Here is a 20,804-nt window from a genome sequence, read left to right on the forward strand (position 1 = left end):
GCGGAGATATTCAGCTTTTTCTCAGATTTCATGGTCTGTAATATTTTGTGCTTGACTGTACGTCTGCTGTAACATCAGTCATGCCCAAAAGCTCTAGGGAGACAGGTGATTTCGCATCCTCTCCGTTTAGGGTTTTGCAATCCCCAGAGTTCCGCGGGTGGCACACGAGGCGCCCAAGACAAAGCTTAACTCGGCGCTTCTAGTGCCATTTAGAAGAGCTGTGAATTTGGTTAGTTGGGTGCGCGTTCATTTTTCCTTGCGTTAATTACTGTAGGACGCAACAGGGACGAAACGTTCCATCGTGCCGCCATTCTAGTGCCATCGTTTACTCAGCACACAGCCGCAGTTGTGACTCCCGTCTCGGCAGTCGCATTCCAATGGAAACGGAATGCAGAATAACTCGTTTTCCGAGCTTTCGGTGAATGCTAAGGAGACCGAAGTGTACAAAACTAATCCTGAGCTTCCCACGCAGGTGTTTCTCGTAGGTCCTGTGTAGCTTCCATACATTAACTCTTATCAATCAATCAATCAATCAATCAATCAATCAGTATGTTAATTGTTTCTTCTGACAAGAACTACACCTGTTGCATTGCAACTGCTGCAGCATAATAATGCAGTGAAGTAGTGCTGTTGTGAATAGCTACGAAAGAGCCAAGAGTCTAGTACTTCAATGCAGCGTCATCGCTTGTATTTCCCTATGTGACCAGTCACTGAGGAGTATGTAATGTTGCTAGTTGCCGGTAATTCGCTAACGGTATTCAGCACACAGAAGATCGCTAATGACATACATTTGTAGACAGGCTGCGTATGTTTCGGATAGTCCTTAAATGTAGTCTGTTAATCGTTGCGTTTTTCACTACAATTCTGGTTAATTGTTACAGATATGATCCTTGAAACAGTCATACGTATAAAACCTTTACTTCCCTCTTTAGCGGTGGAACTGTTGCAATATATAATTCAAGATTGTCGGTACGCTTTCAAACCTCAAATGAGATGCTGACGAAGCCATTTACTAAAACCCACTTAAAAAAGAAAAATAAATTCAGGTGTTCTACGTGTCAAAACACAATAGAATTATGAAGCACGCCGTGAGGAGGGACTCCGGAAAGTTTGTCCCCCTGGGGATCATTAACGTGCACCCAATGCATGGCCCACACGGCCGTTCTTGCATTTCGCCCCAACTGAAATGCGGCCGCCACGGCCAGGATTTGAGCCCACGACCTCGTGCTTAGCTGCGCAATGGCCCAGCCGCTAAGGCGTTCCGCTGCCTACTGCCTTCAGTGGCGCCGTCTTATTACCAGTGTTGACAGTGTCGGCGTCGTTGGTCGCGCTGCCACTCGCAGACAAGAGCGCCACAAGCGAATCATCGGGTGTCTGTACGAGCAACAGCGCGCACAGCTGCGACTCGAGCACCGACAGTTCGGACACGCCCGAAGTGATCACGGTGGGAACAACATGCGTCTGTGTCTCCGAGTACCAGAGCCCGCTCCAGGGACACCTCTCCCTCAACTGCGGTGACATTGTTCAAGGTGGGTGGCACGTGCTCTCGTTGTTGCCCGATCAATTTTTAACGCGACACCGTTAAAGGCCCCATGTCGCAGAAAATCCTGCGTCGGTGTCGGCGTTGACGTCCGCGGCCGAAGAAATTCATCCCGCACCACCCCGACCGCGCGGGCCCTCCGCGTGGCGCGGAGGAGTTAGTGAACTAATTGAATTTCTCAATGTAAAATGCGTCAGAAAAATCGTAAAGTACGACTTAACCACAATCTACAGACGTGATAGCGTGGGATTGTAATTTGAATATACGACAAAACCTAATTCTCTTACGCGGGAACTCAAACACAAACCCCTTTTCCAGCATTTCTACCATTCATACAGTGGCGCGCACCGGTTAGTTCCTCGCAAGAACATCATCCAGATGGCGCTTCGCCTCCTCGGTAGTCGCGCGCGGAGGCCAAGTTGGAGAAAAAAGAAAGCTGCGTTTGCCGGGAAGCCTGACAAGCAGTCAGGGGTCTTTGAATGCTATCGCGTTCCACTCTTAAAGGCGAAGCTTAGGCGTCTTCCAATTTTTAGGGGCGAAGCTCCTTAGGGTGGGTGGGTCTGTCCCTCCTCTGTAGTATGTAGTAGTAGTAGTCGTCGTCGTAGTCGTCGTCGTCGTAGTAGGTAGCTACGTCTAGTTTTATGTGAAAAAAAAATTCCGAAAGTTGTGTCCGTAGCGCGGAATCGAACCAGGGACCCCTCCCTTCCGAACGCGCGGCGCTAGCCCACTACGCCACGAAGCGCACATGGACACACGCACCACGATGACAATAAATACCCAACATTAACGAAAGACTGCGCGTTTCTAACGCGTTTGTGCTAGCGCGTTACGGCCCGTGTAAGAAGCTGGTGTAAGACGCTGTGGCCTCTCCGCCTTACCCCCGTATTCACAAACGCTCCTCGACTTGAACTTGACTTGCCACCGCCTTGGGCAGCGCGTTCGAAACGCGTTGAAGGCGGTGGCAAGTCAAGTTCAAGTCGAGAAGCGTTTATGAATACGGGGGTTATACTCTCTCAGCAGTCATGTGATGGCATCGGCAAACGCGGTGCACGTTCCGGCATCTGTAAACGGCTGCGTAAGACGCTGTGGCCTCTCTCCCTTACTAGAGAGTACGGCACGTTTCTAACGCATTTGTACTAGCGTCCCCTTAAGCGGGAGAGGGTGCAATTATAATGAAGGGCGCTGTGTGTATATATACACACAGTGTTTCTCACGTCTTTACATGATGATCGACTGGGCGAATTACACGGAAGATTCACGGTTTACCGATGATTCCCTCCGGAGCTTCGCCCACTCATCATCATTCACCCCGTGGATTTACTGTGACTTTTTTTTTAATCTCTGGTAGTGTCTCGCAGGGTCGGTGTGAAACAATAGACATCTTTAGACTAGCGTGCGGCGGTTTGTTTGGTAGCACGCAAAACGACTGTATGTCTCGCTGTCCGCATTAACTCGGGGTGGCTTCAAGTGTGCAGCGTTCTGCCATCGCCAACCTAAGGCTACTGCGAGATACTGTGGCTCCTTGCGGTGGACATATTGCGGACTATATGCCGGAACATCGTTTGCTCTTGGATATCTTAGTGTTTGGATTTCCGGAGCTAGGCCTTTTTTCTAGATCTTGGTGTTCCTATGTTAAAAGGAGTAGCCGTCAGCATTGTCCAAGTGACCGAACCTCCTTCTTTTTCACTCATTAAAAAAAGAACACTATCGGTTCGACGTTGACGTCGTTTGTAGGACCTTACGGCAAGAGAAAGAACTTCTCCCTGAAACAGCCACAGATAAGTTCTTCTGCGACAATAACCATTCGAGCATTGTCATCGAAGTGTGATGATAACAAGGTAGACTTCATTTTTATTATGTTGTTGTGTAAGCGATGAAGTGCTACCATAGCAAGGACTGAAACATGCACCACGAGCACCTACACTGTTGAAGCGAAGGATCACGCAATTGTTTGTATCCGAATCCACTGAGGCTCTCTCAGGAAAACAGAAGTGAATCTCTAGCGCCGCGTTTTTGATGAGTGCATGCGCCGGAAGCAATTGCGGAGCCGGAAATACGTCATAGACGCCACGTTTTGGACACCACCTGCACTTTCCTTCTGGTTTCAGTCACCGAGGTGAGCGATACCGGCATGCTGGAGGGACGGACACGAGATGGACGCCAGGGGATGTTCCCCAGCGCCGCTGTCCAGGAGGTCAAGATGAGGGGCAGTTCCTCGTCTCAGGGTCGTGTCAGAGGTCGCCGAGAGATGCAAACCTCGTCGGGGGCTGCAACACTGCCGAGGCGATGGAGAATGTAAGTGCCAGATGCAGTGCCGGATTAAGAAATTTAGGGACCCGGGGCTAACTGCATCCTTGGGGCCCTATATAATGACAACGATGATGATAATGACGACTGGTTTAAGACGCTGACATTTTCGAAGCCCACAAGTTACGTTCGCTGATTAGTGATAAAATATACATCATCCTTATGGGCTCTGGAAACGAATTTCTTGGCGTGATTTCTGGTATTATGTATCGGTTATTATCTGACGTGCACGTCCTTCTGGCGATTCTGGCGCGTGTGTAAGTGATTATTCTGCTTGTTGCCACTGTTAGACATTGTAGTCTGAAGCTTTATTTGTTGCTTACAGAATTTAACATTTTTTATGGTAAAAGCATACCTTACGGTGTTTTGGTGCCATGCTCAGAGTTATGGTTCGCCGAAATTCCCTGTACCGATAAGACCGGAGCCGAGCTCGGGGCTTTCGCCGAAACGAACGCGACGGCTGTCAAGAAGTTACCTCGGCCGTCGGTTTTCGGTGACAACGTGGGCAGCAAGCACACTCAGCAACGTTTTAAGCGAAGCTTTATAGGCTCAAAAGTTTCGGCGGTGGTGGTGATGGTGGCGGTGGTGTCATGCTGAAAAGTGGACCGATCCTGGCGATAGTGCAGAAAGGGTCCAAGCTTGATGGCTCATACCCTTGTGGGCTCGGGCGCCTGTAATATGCCCTTGAACAACCGTTGTCACACGTGGGACCCAAAGACACAAAATCACCAGCCCTTCCCCTGTCGAAGAAATGGAGGCAAGCAAAGCTTGTCATGCGATTCTAGCGTGAGGGCTTCCGAAGCTCAGGCGAAACGTCAGCGAAGAGCCGCGGACCTCGAGTTGCGAGAGCGCGATGTTGAGGCCAAACGCCAACGAAGAGCCGCCGACCCTGAGTTTAGGGCAAACAAAGCGGAACGCCTGCTACAGTGTCGTCTTGCCACAAGCTTCGCTTACCCCTATTTTCTCGACAGGGAGAAGGCTCTGAATTCTTTTTTTTTTCAGATGGTCGAGCGGGGCCCATGAAAGTTGGGGGCCCGGGGCTGCAGCCCCCTTAGCCCCCACCTTAATCCGGCACAGGCCAGATGGCTCACGCCTGAAGGTTTTTGTTGGTGCATACGGAAAGTTATACTATAATTCGCTGTGCCACTTCGCGAAAAACTGTTATGATGCAGTGATGTAAACGGGCAGAAAGCAGGCCGTGTCGGCTGGAGTATCGCGTTCTTTAACACCGCCACTACGGCTTGAAGAGTACTGAGCGCATAGGAGTGCGTTGTCCGCCTGTATAGTTTCTTTTTAAATGAAGCCATAAATGATTTTATGTACAAATTCAGGCCGGTATCTGCGATATAAATCACTAGGGTTCGGTGGGTTGGGCCCATATATTTGAACACCTAAATATGTACTTGGTAGGCATTGTCAAAACATTACTTGCGTCAAATTGGTAGAGAATGAAAACATGGGTAAAACGCTTTTGTAAAACACATTCACTGTAACATTTCTCTTCACCTAATTGGAAGCGCGACCGAAGTGCGTGAGATCGTTCGTCTAAACGCGCTGGGCTTCGACAGCGTGTCAACGTCTAAACGATAGGCATCCTTTGTCTCTGCAGAAATTGCCTGGACCCTAGCGGTTGCCTCACGGAGATTAGCTCTAAAAGCTCCACGGGATTTTCTCGTGCGCAGTGACCCTCGACTGTGAACACATTCTCAGTTCTTTTAATCGATTGCATTGTAGGCGGACTTCAGTCCCTTTAGAGGTATCACGCACCTCTGACCGGGAATGTATGGGCCGATCCCGAAGGCAATGCAGTCTAACGCAGCGTCTCGAAGCGCTAGCTGTCACGTGGGGAATAATGCGAGGGACTGTCACGTGACGCAGGCGCCAGACGTTTCAGAGAGCGACTTTGGCACGAGAGAAGGATACGTGTGCTGGTGGCGTAATGGTTAGAGCCATCGGGCTGCTGTCTTGGAAGACAGGGCTTCGATCCCAACATCGGTCACGCATTTCTTTGTAACATTATAGGCGGACTTCAGCCATTTTATAACTATTTAACAGAGAACTCGAGGTGTGTTGAAGCGTACGCGAGAGCGTCACAGAGTGCATGAAATCACAAACTTGTAAAGAGATACGAAGTATTGCATCGCCACTTTGTTAAATGGGAGTGCGCGAGGAGGCAGGCGCGCACAGGCTTTGAGTCCTCACGATCATCACATTATAGCATACTTAGATAGTCAAGTTCTGGCCTAGTTTCTTTCCCCTTTTCTCTTTGTTCTTAGGACTTGTTCATGCTACTGGCGTTCTTGAACTCTTATAACCTTTTTCTTGTTTTCTTTTTCTTTGTCACCTATAAACATGTTGTGATTGTGTTTTGATATTCCGTTACCTCTTATATTTCGTTGCTGTTTTTGTTGGCTAAGATATTGGCACAGCCGGCCGTTCTGAGTGGCAGAATTTCCCATCTTTTCTCAGCTAACAGGAAAGAAGAATTCAGCAAATTGACACATTTCCGTGTCCTTGAAGAGGCAGATTTTGTTTGCTTTAGATGTAGTAAGGAGGTCCCCATACAGCATTGAGCTTTGGGACCTCCTTCTGTATATCCTGTTACTGTGCTTTTATTTTCGTGAATGAATAAATAAAATTCTTCTTCTTCTTCTTCTTTTAGTAACCTAAAGGCTCACACGCACTGAGCTGCCTGCACAAAACCTACAATACCACGAACCCCGTTCTTTTCGCAGGTATGGAGAGCCACGCACTGTTGTGTTGCACAGGAGCAAAAAAGGTTTCGGGTTTGTCCTCAGAGGAGCCAAAGGTGAGGGTTTCCACTTCGGAAATTACCCATGTTATTTCTGACTGACGCGAAGTTGCTTGAAGGAATTATCCGGAAGCGCATGAACTTTCCGCGAGCTAAGTTTTCCCGATGTACAAACAAACAGAAATTGATCGATTTGTTCAGACGTGAAACAGACCACCAAGCAACTTATACTTTTTTGTTCTTGCATCTCAGATATGGCGGCCGACATTTTCCCTTTATAACGTATGACGCCGTCGGTCACTCCATAGAAACCTGTTTGACACTCACTATCCGCTTGTAGATTACTTGCGAAAACACACGCAAACACACTCGCGAACACGCACACACAAACACACGCACGCACATGCACGCACACGCACGAACTCATACGTACGCATACGCACAAAAAACGGTGGATTAATACTTAATCGCGAGTTAAATAAGATTAGTGAAGGAACTGTGGGCCACCCATGACGTCATGTGCCAGTTTTTGAGCGGGAACTTCAACTACGCTTGAGATTTTTCGTCTATTTAGCGTACACATAACGCCTTTATGTCATGCATTTATCAGTCTAGATTGACCAATAGATATCTTACTTGTAAGGAAACGTTTTCTCATAATTTGAAAGAGCCGGAACATGCCTTTAAGACTTCTGTCGATCGCTGGTCACTGAAAAAAAAGTAAACAACCGTGGTGGATATCTTCTTGTACAGCCACGAGTCCACTGATGGAACGGCAGCCAACGGAAAACTGGCCGAGCTTGCAGTATTTGGATGACGTGGACCAAGGTGGAGTGGCCGACCTTGCCGGCCTCAAGAAAGGCGACTTCTTGCTCGAGGTGAGTGACAGCTGGCAAAACTTGTGAAAACGTCGTCGCCTGGAAAATATATTAGTTACATTGCATTACTTTAGTCATGAAAGTGAATGTTGTTGAAATTATGTGAATTCCAGCACAAACAGAAAGAGTGCCTGTCTGTGCGAGGTTCGAAATCCAGCGTGACTTTAGAATCTACCTAGTTACCACTTTTCGATATTTTCCACAAAAGAGAAATATCAGTAATAGAACGAGGCCGATCATATAGATGAGCATGGCATTGGATTGTTTTTCAATCGTATTGAGTAAGTGCCCGAAAAAAGTAAGAGTAATAGTAGGGGTGTAGAAGTATTCGAAATTGCGACTACGAATCGAATGCTGCTTGCTGTTTAGTTCGTATTCGATTCGAGAATCAACTTTTTGAACTAATTGTCGAATATTCGTTTATTTTCAAATATAAAGGCTAATATTTGTCAACACTTCCCAGGACATCAATGCAAGTATGGAATGTTTAAATGATTACGAATGATTATGCTCCAGGAGCGCCGACAACAGAAAGCAGATAACAGAAACCACTTGTTTCCAGTTTTCAAGCTCCTCAGTTGACAGGACGGCCTGTTGTGAACGGAGTTATATGATAAATAAAATAATGTAAATAAGCCTCACTTTTCGGCAAATCACCACAATCTTCGTATTTCGAATTTTTTAGAACTGAGAAAATATTCGACTCGTCATTCCATTCGGTATTCGAAGATTATTTTTCTCGAATATTCGTATTCGATTCGATTCTAAAATGTCACTATTCGAACACCCTTAAGTATAATAGTATATTACGGTTTCTTTATTCTGGCACGGTAACATTCACTGCAGAATGACAGTGGGCGCTTTAGGCTGACTACGATTAGATGTTACCCGTACAGAAAGTTGAAGTCCCGTGCACAACATGCTGTAAGATCCAGAGCCCTTAAATCACACCAGTTTCCAAACTCCCGATGGGCCTCATGCTTCACAACCCGCGCACAATGATTGGGAGTCTGCTCACTATAGCCCTAACTATGGACGACAAAACTAGCTATAAAACACAGCTTTCCGAGCACAGAAACAAAATACAATCTAGCCACTCGCTGCAATCGATGCCAAGTAGGCTGTATCTTCAAGGGGAACCTGCTGGTAGGTCAGAATAGTCAATTCAAGCACTCTTTAGCAGGTGATGGGTGATGAACTTCATCTTCCCGTCGAAAGGTGGCGCGTCAGTCCGTTACTCCAACCCTCCCCCTCCCCCCCTTTTCAACCTAGAGGTACCAATGCGTGACCGTAGCTTTAAGCACAGCTTAGGAACTTCAGAGAAGAGAGAAAGGGGGATAGGGAACCGCTATCGCAAAAGAGGGCGTGTAGAAGTAACTACAAGTAAAGCCCCTATAGTCTTAACTACAAGTGGTCTACAAGTGGCTTTAACTATACTAGTGGTCACGATTGCCGTTGTACTTCAGAAAACTCATGGTGCCAACTGCCGGTTCGACACATGAACCGCCACGCCATTGCCTGTTTTTCGGGCTCTCCCTAACTCGACACCTCTTAAGCTGCATCGCAAGCACTCCGACGGGCCTTGTCGCAAACGAATTCACTCTAATTCATAAAGCTTTTTCCTAATTTCGCAATGAATCGTGCGTTTTGTTGTCTTCTTGAGTAGCATGTATTGCTGTGTATTACATGTATAAGCTATATGCAGTTAAACCTGCTTATAACGAACCTCCATATAACGAGTTCCTTGATATAACGAAGTTTTTATATTCCCCGCCGTTACTCCATAGAAGCACATGTATTTGAGACCTCTACGTAACGAAGTTACAGCGGGAGACCCCCTCGAAATAACGAATTTTCCCCGCCGACAACCTAGGGATTTCGCCCCAAATTTTGTCATTTTTGCGCGAGCAGCAACCGGAAGCACCTTCTGCGCCGCGACGGAATACGAAACGGCTGCGTCGCGCTTGGTGCGCTCGAATTCACGGCGACTGCGAGGCGAGAGCAAGCGCACGTGTGCGTGCGTCGAGCGTGCGCAGGCGGGCCTGCATCCCTCGACCCGGCGATCTTGCCGCCGCGGGCGTGACCTTTCCCCTTCCCTTCATTCAAACCTGATCCCGCCGCTTGCTCCAGTTGGCTTATCCCGCCAAGCCGGCACTCACCTTTTCCTGTTGACGTTGCCGAAGGAGAAAATACATTTTTTTCAACGCGCTGGCAGCGCCACTCTGGTTACTGCGCAAGTCTCTGCGCTTCCCTTCACTAACATGACACTAGGTGACACTATACAACGTTATGATCCCATCGTGTCGCTCGCTCTTCGTTTCCGACGCCTCGCGCTTGTGCGAAACGACACGCGTCCACGCATCCAGTACCTGGTGCGACATTCCAAGGATGAGTGCTTCGACGAAGAAACGCAAGATGTTGACCTTGTCTGCAGTTCGCTATGAAGATAAGCCCGCGCGAGCGCACACTTTCTCCCCATCGCAGATCGCTTTCAAGATACGGCGGCCGCCGCCGAAGTAAACGCCGCCCTTTCTCACCTCCCCCGCCGTGCCTAGCGCGGAAGCGCGCTCGCCCCCGCCGCCCCCGTCTCCCTCGCGCGCGCGAGATTGAGTCGGCTGACCCCCGCAAGCTTTCACTCGCACACACAGCACACGGCGCGCGGCGACGATGTTGCCGTGCTTGAACTTTACACGGAACCTCAAAGCGACTTCCACGGTGACGGCAGAAATGCGCTTCGCAATAAAATGTGCTTCTGCGCGGTTACTACTCCGACGGCGACAGCGAATTCGCACCCCCTACCGGCAGCTTCTCTGCGTTACCGGGAACTGATCTCGAAGGCCATGCTATTGTGCGCGGCAATCGGCAACAGCCACCCAACAGCTGTACGAGCAGGAAATACGTCATGGTGGCCATGTTGTAAGTTCACTATCGCTGGCCACTGTCGTCCGGGCGTCGCAACTCGAGAATCGAACGTCTGCGCACATGAGATCTTGCCGATTTTGTGCCTGTGCGTGTACAACAAGAAATCAATGTCACAGTTTCGCCCTAAGGGCGAAGCAATGAATGCGATAGCAACACAGCAATGTCATACGAAGTAAGGTGAGCGGCTTTGGTAGCAATATGAATTGTAGTAAACATGAGCTATTAAGTAAGCAGGTGTGCTGCGGCGTAAGTAGACCGACATGAAGAGAGACTCGATGACCACGAGAAGGCGCGTGTGAAACGGTGGTGTTGATGAGAAGCGCTTCCCGTGGGCAGCGCGCGTGCGAAGGGACACACCTGTAGCGCTGCACTGCCGACCCGGGCAGCATTGCATGTGTAGCGTGCGTTGGAAAATGTGGCCCGACTATTACTAACTGATTGAACAAGCGTGGTGTGAGCGCGCACAAACAAACATGAATAGATCACACTGAATGTGCAGACAACGACTGTCAAAACGCTGGCAGCAAGCGCATACGCCGCACCAACGGGCGAAGGTACGTGCGGTCTATCGCTTCAACGGAAACTGAGTGGCGAATGCACGGCGCATAAAGGTCAGAGCCGTGTGGAGATAAGCGACGGTACGAGCGAGCGACGAGCGCGGTTGTTGGTAGAGAGGTAGTGCGCCCCCCCCCCCCCCCTCCGCTCCCTCCGGCGCTGGCTTCCCCCTTCCTTGCTTGCGCGTGGGAGATTGAGTGCGTTCGCTCTCCGTGATAGCGCGCGTCCCCGCACGCTTCCGCTCGGGCATACGGCGCGCGGCGAAGATTTTATCTATAGGGAATCTCACGGCGACGGCGACGACGACGGCGACGACGACGGCGACGGCAGAAATCCGGTTGAAGTGTCCATATAATTGCTGTCGCAATAAAATAGTACGCACGAACCGTTTGGTGAGCAATGAGCGACTACGGCTTAAGCGGTCAGCCAATACATGGGGTTCAATGGGGACAGGGTGGGGGAATCTTCGCGACTACGTTTAAACCGAAATTACGTATTAAGCGGGTATGTATTAACGAGGTTTGACTGTACCATCCTTACTTTGTATAGCTGTCTGCTAATTTGCTGTCGCAATCGATGCTTCGCCTTTCGGGCGAAACTGGGACTTTTTTTGTTCATCGCAACTTTAGTGTATTGGGAGTAAATCTTGAGCAACAGTACACACGGTAAGCGTTTCTTTTTCGAACTTTCGTGCCGAACATGCATATAACGAAATCCTCTTTATAACGAAGTTTTCCGGGAATTCGTCAATTTCGTTATATCCAGGTTTAACTGTAGTATATTAACGCGCCTAAAACAAAATTTTCGCAATAAGACTGGCATGAAGATTTTAAACATGCATCAAATGTTATATAAACTATTTAATTACATTTGAATCTCGAGAACTTTGTACTCGGCGTATTCTTTAGTTTTGTTTGTATTTATGGCTTAAACAAAGGTTCACAAGATATCCTCTGTATGTCTGTATATCCACGGTAGTTTTTTTCTCCCGTAAAGGTGGCAGCCCTATCGTTGCAGTTCCACCTAAATTCCTCCTATCCTCCTCTCCCTGCGTCTGCGCAGATCAACGGGCAGGACGTGTCCCAAGCGACCCACGAGTGCGTGGTGAACATCATCCTGCAGCAGGGCGACCTGATCGCCATGACGGTGCTCACGGTCGCCGGCACCGTGCCGGGGTCCATGGGACCGCTCTCCCAGGGCTCGTCGTCCTCGGCGCCCTCATCCGCGCCGGGCTCGGAGGCCGGCAGCGTGCCCGCGATGGGGGGCACCAGCAGCACCGTGACGCCCCCCATGCTGCAGGCCAACGGCGCTGTGGCCGGCGGCTACCGGCAGTGCGCCACGCTGCCGCGCAAGCTGTCGGCCAAGAAGGCCCCAGCCCCTCCCAAGAGGGACCCCAAGACGACCCTCTCGGTGGGAAGGGCTAGGGCGAAGTCCATGGTCGCAGGACTCACCGACATCGGTATGCGGCGCCTCGAGTTGACGTTGTTTTTTTTTTTTTTGACAAAGACAAAAGTTCCTTGAATGGCAATCGGCGATGAAATTCTGCACCGCGTAGAAATGGTAGTTTCAGATATGTATTATGGATACAGAGCAGCCTCCGTCCAAATTTTTACGTTGGGAATACAAATGAATGCGCAGAGCTAGTTGGCATTGTCAGAAACAAACTAACGTGATCGTTATCTTGTGCTGAGAGACCGAGGTTCGATTTCAGTATCGTACACGTATTCTTTAAAATTTTAAATGCATTTCTATATGCCTACCCAAGGAGGAAGCCCGTCCGTCCGTCTGTTACGTAAGACGCATCGATATAAAGAAATTAATGCATCAAACAAAGTCAATTCGAAAGGAAAAATTGTCAGTCTCGTAAGTAGCCTTACGTGATTTGAGTGCGAGGGCATTTTGACGTGTCACGCGTCATGACGTGACGTAATACATGGGTATCTCGGCATAAATATCACATCCGATTATCACGTGACCATGATTCGTGGCGTCTTGCATTGTCACGTGACCTTCACAACTCGTCCTTAATCCACCTTAATCTTATTTGTACCGCTCTTTATCGACTTTAGTCCAGCTTCCTCTAATTTGTACCAAGCTTAATCCACCTTACTCTAATTTGGACCAACTTTAATCCACTTTAATTCACCTTCTCCACCTTAAGTCACCCTACTTTTACTTGGTCTAACTTTAATTACCCATAATTACTACTAATTAGGGTTGTTATACCATTTACTATTTTCTTTATTACTACTGTCGTCATTAAGACGCTGATGACGTCACGTGATGTGATGACGATCTTTAGTATCACTCGTTGCCTACAACGCCGGCTTTTCTGCCACATGGGACATATAATTGCTTTCGCATTAAAACGTTGGCGGTGGGGAGGTTCGAATCTACGACCCCACGGTCAGAAGGGGAGTGTCTTACCCGCTCGGCTAAACACCCACGCTTGTTGAAGGTGAATACACAAGTGAAACAGTCGAGCGGCGAAATTGCCGCACGACTGGCCGTTCGAGGCACTGTGGTGTGGTTGCACCCTCCGAATTACCCACTGTAACGTATACGGCTAACAAGCTTATTTTATTTGGTTCTCTCTTCGCGCAGAGGTCCTGGACCGGACGCTGAACGAATACGACTCGGAGGGCCGCTCGACCAAGAGCAGTTCCATCGAAAGCATCCCGAAGCAGAACGGAGCCTCCTCCGCTCCCGCCGCCTCGAGCAGCGCAAGCGCTCCCGCGACTGCGACGGCAGCAGCGACGGCGGGCCCGGAGGCGCCCAAGACGGCCTCGATCCGCAGCCGACCCGTCCGCATGACGGCCGCCGAACTCGAAGAGTTCCTCACGCGCCAGAGCGCCGAGCGCAAGCCGCGCGTGTTCGGCAGCGTCGCCGCGATGAAACGGGCCGCCCGCGGGGCCGGGCCGACCATCCTCAAGGACTTCAATAGCGAGCCCGAGCTGAACGCGGCCGAGACGGACCTTGCCCGGCGGAGAAGCCGGAGCCAGGAGAACCTCGCCATCTACGGCGAGTCCTGGCAGAAGATGGAGGAGATCTGGAAGAAGCCCGCGACGCGCGTCTACGCTGAGACGAAGGCGGCGGCCACTGCAAAGCAGCAGCCGCCGCCACTTCCCAGCGGCAGCGCCAGCGGTGCCATACCGCCCGCAGCATCCCCGGCTCCGGTGTCAGTGGAGCAAGCTAGTCAGGGCTCGCGGAAACCCCCGCCGAGCCACCCACCTCCGCCGCCACCCGTGGGCCAAATGCTGAAGGTCGATGTGTCAAACGCGATGGGCGACTACGCCAATGTGGACGGTATACCTGACTCGAAGGTCATGTCTAGCTTCAGGCCGGGAGACAGCGCCAAGCTCTACGCGTCTCCCGAATCCCTGACGCACGTAGCGTACAAGACGAGCGCAGAGGCCCGCGGCGCGGCGCGTCCCGGCAGAACTCCGGCCGCTCCGCCGGGGTCCGGAACGCGGTCTCAGTCGCTGCCGCCCCGGATTCAGAACAGGGAACCATCGGAGACCCGCGAGAACGTGGTCTACTCCACGTTCAGGGTTGTGCAGCCAACGCCGGAGACGGGGACTCTGCGGGGCACCTCCAAGGGTAAGAAGGTCAGAGGTCCCGCCGCAGTTCAGGAGGAGCCGCCACCGCCTCCGGAGAAGCCGCCGTACATTCCCGAGCCGGACTACGATAGCACGGACGAAGAAGAGGAGCAGGTCTCCAGGACGCAGAAGTCGGGAGACATGGGAACGTTCAAAGCATCGTCCGCTGGCTCGAGACGTGACGAGGCACCTCCACCACCCGAGAGGGCTGCGACGACAACTGCTACGATGATGACAGCCGTGCGCCACGATTCAGACCCGAAGGTGATCGCAACCAAGTGTCACACGCTAGAGCCGCGGTCATCCAGAGCGCAGGAAACCATCGTTCACATCAAGAGAGACCCGCTCGAATCCGAAAAGCTAGTCCTAGAGGTTTCCGCCGGCTCCGTGCGCGACAACATCAGCGCATTTGAGAAACGGAGTGCCGGAAGCAGCACAACCCCGAGGCCCACGAAGCACGCTGGGTCCAAGGACCACCATCACCACCTGCACGAAGAGCCCGAGAACAGTTCCAGCGGCGTGTCGTCGGACGTTGAGGTGGACAGACAGGAGCTCCGGTCGTACGATCAAGCGGCCCTGTCCAAGCGACTCAGCGCCTACTACCTCCAGCGACGGCAGTCCGCCGAGAACCTGGTTCCCGTGTCGACGACCGCCCCAACCGCTGCGCCTGTGGTTTCGAACCTCGACTCGCACCTGAACCAGAGGAACATGCACGGACGGCAGCAACAAATGGTACAGCCGGTCTCTTCATCAGCAGCGTCCATGGCGGCAGCAGCGGCATCTTCTCTAGCGGCCAGCAACCAGGCCGCCCGGAGACCACAGGCCGCCGACAACAAAGCCGTCCTGGGCGGCATCCCCAAGAAGACGCTCAAGATTCGGCTGGACCAGAAGGTTCACGCGACGAGAAGGGCAGAAGGAGCGCCGCGCGGGACTGACGCAGCCGCGGACGGCTCGAGCCTCAAACGCAGCATCGACGAGAGCCTGGACTTCATCAGGCTGCAAATCGACTCGCTGGGTCTCTCGTCCGTCAACGAGGCGGACATGCTCACCGAACTGGTCCCTCCGCCACCCGAGTTTTCGCACGGAGTGCGGCCTCAACAGGCCGAGCCCATCGCGCCACCGCCGCCCGAGTTTTCCGACGAGTACCACCGCCGCTTCGATCATCACCAGCCGGCGCCGCCGCACCATCACCAGCCGCAGCAGCTACCGCAGCACCAGCCGCAGTCGCAGCAGCTGGCTCGTCACCAGGCCGCGCTGTACCACCAGCTGAACCAGTCGCAACAGCAGCAGCACCTGCCGGCAGCGTACTGCCGCTACAACGGCTCTCCGCAGCACCACCACGCAGCCACGCTGCGGCCCACCAGTTCAGCGCACCACCAGCCGCGGCCCACGGTGCACGACGTCTACCGTCCCGGCTACGGGACCCTGGGAAGGCGGACCGATCCTCAGGTACTCGTTGTCCCCATCGAGCGACAGGCGGGGGACTTGGCCCGTTTGAAGTCGGTCCAGCGGGAATTCAGGCAGAAGCCCTTGGTCGAGTGGAGTGCCCGTGACGTGAGCGATTGGCTGGAGTCCCTCTTCCTCCAGGAGTACAGGCCGCGATTCGTCGAAGCCGGCATCACCGGAGTGAAGCTGGCCAACATGGACTCCAACGACTTCATGGGACTAGGGGTGAAGCAGGTTGGCCACAGGGTCAACATGGAGCGCTCGCTCAGGCGCTACATGAAGTAGGCATTCCTTCGTACCTGCCGAAACAATTAGCTTGCCGGAACGGCATGTAGTGCGATAGTGTCAGGGTTTGAGCCATTCGGTTTGTCGTGGACTACGTTTTGGGTGTGATGCGAAGTACACGGATCAGATAACAAGTAGGTACGGTGGGTACGGCGCAGGGGCACTGGTTTCGATAATCAGCTTAATTTCTGGTTCCACGCGGTGTGACCTCAAGATAATTAAAACGAGCAAGGCCAGGTGGAGATGCGCTGCTTAATTTTTTTTAGTCCGGTCTTTCCCGTACTCTTAAAAGCCTTGGTTTGAGACCAAGTGATAGAATTACAAAGACACTATGAGGCCGCGGTGTTGTATCAACGCCACTACATATGGTGCCACCACATAGGCATCGAATCCCTGTACTTCGCTTCCACTCTGTAATTGGAACTCATTGTTTTTGAGCCCGCTGTTTGTCAACGTCATCATGCAGGTGCACTTGTAGCACTTCTAACACTGTAAAGCTGCAGCGTGCAGGTGGAGTGTGTGCCTGCTTGGCAACCGTAACCTCTCAGCGGTGCTTGCACGCACCGAACTAGGTTTTACTTTTTGAGGGCTTTTCAAAGCGATCCCGGCCAATGACGCGACGCAAGCGACTAATTTATTTCGCCCTAAATGCTTCTACAGTTGCCTACAATACAAAGCGGAACGGCTGGGAGACTGCACTACGGATTCCACAGTGCTTTTTTGCTGCGGTGTTTTGCGCACCCTGCCATTTTAATTCGGTGACGACTGAAGACAAAGTTGAACACCCGCCTTTGTTCCTATTTATATTGCGGCCAACTGGATGCGAGGTAGCAATAGGTATACTTGCTGCCTGTGCCGTAGTTTTGTAAATATAATGTAGGTTTCATCACAGTATCCGCTTCTGTTAGACGCTGCTTGATGACTTCGTTTCGCTTTTCTGTAAATTGAGTTTCCGAGTGATGTGCAATCTGTTCCACAATTTTATCTTGTCGGAGTAATTTATATCTAATATATTACCTTGCTTGTTCCTGTATAACAAAGTGTGATATAGTGTCCAACCTTGTTGCCATGTCGTGAGCATGTGATGGTAGCTGCAACGATGTCAACGTAATGAGTACAATCGACCAGACTTTCATTTTGTTCTTGCATAAAAAAAAATGGGTTGTAGTGAACCTGAGATGCCAAAAATATGTCCCTTTTTCCTAGTTTCTTTGCTCGCATTGCTTCGTTTAACCCACAGTTGCTGAACAGAAGCTCTCTTAGATTGTGCCATCTATGCTGTGGTCTATTAATTTCTGCCTACATTTTCTCCTGTGTACGTCTTTAACCACGTAGCTTTACTCTGGCTGTGCACCCGGTCTAATGAGCTGGGCGTTCTCTTTGACATAGTTTCAACAAATTGTGTACAAGAAATTTACAGGCTGACCTGTTCATAGCGTTCTCGACCGAGAAGTCACCTTTTCTATATCACTTCTATGGATAAGAGCCTACAATACTGCCTGAAGCGACTAGCCATGTCAAGCTTCTCATGATGCCCCTTTACATTACAGTAGCCCGCTGACTTTTTCAATGCAGAGAAATGTGTGTCACTCTGGCTACCTTTAAAGACGTCTGTCAAATGTGAGACAGTCAGGGGTCTACATTTGACTTGAACTTTCGATGAAAAGATAAGCTCTCCAATGACATACAGCTGATGTTTACTGTAGTGAGCTTTATGACAGGAAACGTCAAAATTTGCATTGAAGAGGTCCCAGTGACTTCATCTGTGGTAGGCGTGAAAGTGTTCTACGAGGTTTACGGTTAAGCGAAAAAAAAACACTTTAAATAGAATCTGTGTATTGAAATTTTAACTGAACTGCTTGCATTATAATTAGGTGTTCGATTTATATTGCTTTCAATATTGTTTAGTCCTGCGCAGTGATTAATCCTAAGGCTTCACAAAGGACATCAACTTCTTTAAGTGTGATTTCCCTTAATACTGACCCATAAATTGTTCAGCAATGACAACCGTTTAAACATCATCAAGTTCTTGAAGCTTCCTGTAACTTCGGTCCCATACCAACTGTGTCACCTCCAACAGTTTTCATCACGCATGTGCGGTCATTTCTACCAGTAACGTTGAACAGGCCAGCGAAACCATTGAACAAGCATAATCAGCATTTCTTGCTCCCGCACTCTTCACGAAAACACGCGACTTGTCATTTCTAGCCTATCTCGCAGCTGTTCTGCGTTGCTTCCTTACTGTTGGAAACAAAAGCCTTGGAGCAGCTAGGCGCGATGCATACTTTTGCAGAATCTCTTTGAGTGCCGGTCCACACACACACACAGTTCGCTGGCAACGCTCGACATTCCAGATGAGCTTGCCGGAATACAATGCTCAATTCGCCAAAGACGCAAGGCCGGATTCTCACAAGAACTTATGACGAGCAGGTTACGTTAGGTTCGTGGGGCTCTTGAAAGAAGTCAAAGGGCACGTCTGTGAAAGCAGACAGTCTAGCTCGTTGAACTGCGAGAAACATACGCAAGGTGGCGCTGAAAGCAGAGCGATTGCTGCAGAAGGACACAAAAAAAATCGACAACAGATTGAGGGCAAGTAGACACAAGGGAAAAGGAAGGAAGATAGAAGGGACGATGACAAAGCTTGGAACGTGAAACGAGCTATGAAGTCGTTCTCTGAGCTTTGGTTGTTTCCGTGTCACTGCCTAGTGTTCACTCAGCGCTGCATTAGTCTGTCGGAAAACTACTGTCGCCCCACAGACGTATGCCGAATTGCGATAGTCGACTTGGAGTGGCATTTTTCCCGTGCTTTCACATTTCGAATGCATAATTCGGGTCAATTTGATTTGAACTATTAATTCAGAGCGACTCGGGCCGAGTTAACTTACGAAGCACGTGATCTTGGTTCGACTTGATCGAGCGAACCTGTATTCACACTCTCTTTCATAGCGCAGTACAAAAAAACAAAGCTCTGGCGAATACCTTTTCGTCAATTCGTGCATATTTTACATTTGGCATCACATTTGGAGTTCTCCTATGTCTTGATGCGCTAAATGCTGTCTGGGTTGGAGTGAGATTACTCCATAACGGCGCAGAATATACCTTCAATCTAGGAGTCGTGTATGGGACAAACTGAAATGGGATTTGAAAGCACTAACTTTGCTGTTTGAGCATGGGCAGCATGCTCCAAGTCGACTGGCAGAAGGCACACTAGGTTGCAGAATGAGCGCATAAGTTTTTGTCGAATTGAAAGCCCGTCGTCTCTGGCTCACATTTGCAAAGTAGCGGAGTGTACACGTCATACATCGCCAGAACCGTTTTCTGAATGCGTGGATGAAAGGTATCGCTTTTCGTGTCGCCTATTACCGACACAGATGAATGCGTGAGAAAGCTTTCTTTACCGAGACCATGCCGTGTTCCGAATGAGTGTTGGTGCCGGATTGCTTTGCAGACGCAAGGGCGTACAATTACGTCGACACTGCGTTAAAAGCGATAACGTGTATTTATTATGCTCCGAATTAGGATGTACAGTGACAACCTGCAGTTTCCGCATTCACAGACCACCTCAGTTCTTTAACCGTTTCTTATTTGAAAAGTGTGTAGGGGGGGGGGGGGTACATACTGCTGTAAGGCTTTGTTTTCAGTTTGGGATTCGCGTAGTGATCGCACATGTATTATGCATTGATGTCGTTCTACAGCAAACGCTGCTCAGTACTTGTGCGATATTCTTTTTGAGAATGATATGATTCCTCGTTCGTTCATGCTTTAGGGTACGGCCACGCTAGCGGCAAAAACGTGCCGTTTTTGACGCGCGTGGAAAACGCGCGTTTTTGCCGCTAGCGTGGCCGTACCCTTACACTAGCCATAGTTTGTTTCGTTCATTCACTGGCATACATCACCTCTTCAATTACAGCAGATCTAGGAAAACATGATTTTCGGTGTGTCATTCAGGCCACCTTGTTCGTAGACGGCTTATAGGACCCCTTTGTAATATACAGGATTCGCCATTGAACCACAGGTGCGGCTATTACAACATTTCAGGCAAAACGCAATGTGGAGCAGGTCAGAAGACAATACTAACCTACAGTATTTGCTGCTTGAAACATCTCCGATAGTTGGATGGCTAAGTGATATACTGTTCGCAACAATCTACATTGCGAAACATCACACAAACCCTTTATTATTGTTTTTAGTGAGCAATTACAAAGGATCTGATATGAGTTCTAGCATTGTGTCAATACGACGGTCGCTAGAACCTAACATACCCAGTTAACTTATAGTCTAGAAAATTGTCATCTTTTGATATATTCAGACTTTGCGCATCAAGTAACGGATCGTGAGCACAATGAAATTTTCTTTTTGTGGAAAGCAGGAAACTGTCGCTTTACTTCACACCTGCTTTGAGGGCGTACTTGTGCGAGAATAAATTTGAATAGTGGTTATGAAATAGTCAGGCACATGCTGTGTTAGTTCCTTGATTTGAAATGCGTTCTCGTAAACCTAATGGGCGACGACACACTTGG

General features: G+C 50.0%; 1 protein-coding gene across 7 annotated transcripts in view; it reads left to right on the top strand.

The window, feature by feature from the left end:
• Positions 1–19,216, top strand: part of LOC119464580 (SH3 and multiple ankyrin repeat domains protein 3-like) — a 172,808-nt gene extending 153,592 nt beyond the window's left edge. For 4 of the 7 annotated variants that reach the window (XM_037725598.2, XM_037725600.2, XM_049656106.1 and 1 more), the window contains 6 exons: positions 1,311–1,529; positions 3,649–3,835; positions 6,583–6,656; positions 7,353–7,477; positions 12,017–12,413; positions 13,559–19,216. In XM_037725598.2, the coding sequence (XP_037581526.1) occupies positions 1,311–1,529; positions 3,649–3,835; positions 6,583–6,656; positions 7,353–7,477; positions 12,017–12,413; positions 13,559–16,284 (3,728 nt within the window). In that variant the 3' untranslated portion in view covers positions 16,285–19,216. The remainder of the gene's footprint in view (positions 1–1,310; positions 1,530–3,648; positions 3,836–6,582; positions 6,657–7,352; positions 7,478–12,016; positions 12,414–13,558) is intronic. The other 3 variants (XM_037725606.2, XM_037725601.2, XM_037725602.2) reach the window with 1 other exon arrangement.
• The last annotated feature ends 1,588 nt before the right edge of the window (positions 19,217–20,804 follow it).

This window comes from Dermacentor silvarum, chromosome 9, assembly GCF_013339745.2.
Source record: "Dermacentor silvarum isolate Dsil-2018 chromosome 9, BIME_Dsil_1.4, whole genome shotgun sequence".
In the NCBI taxonomy this organism is placed as follows: domain Eukaryota; kingdom Metazoa; phylum Arthropoda; class Arachnida; order Ixodida; family Ixodidae; genus Dermacentor; species Dermacentor silvarum.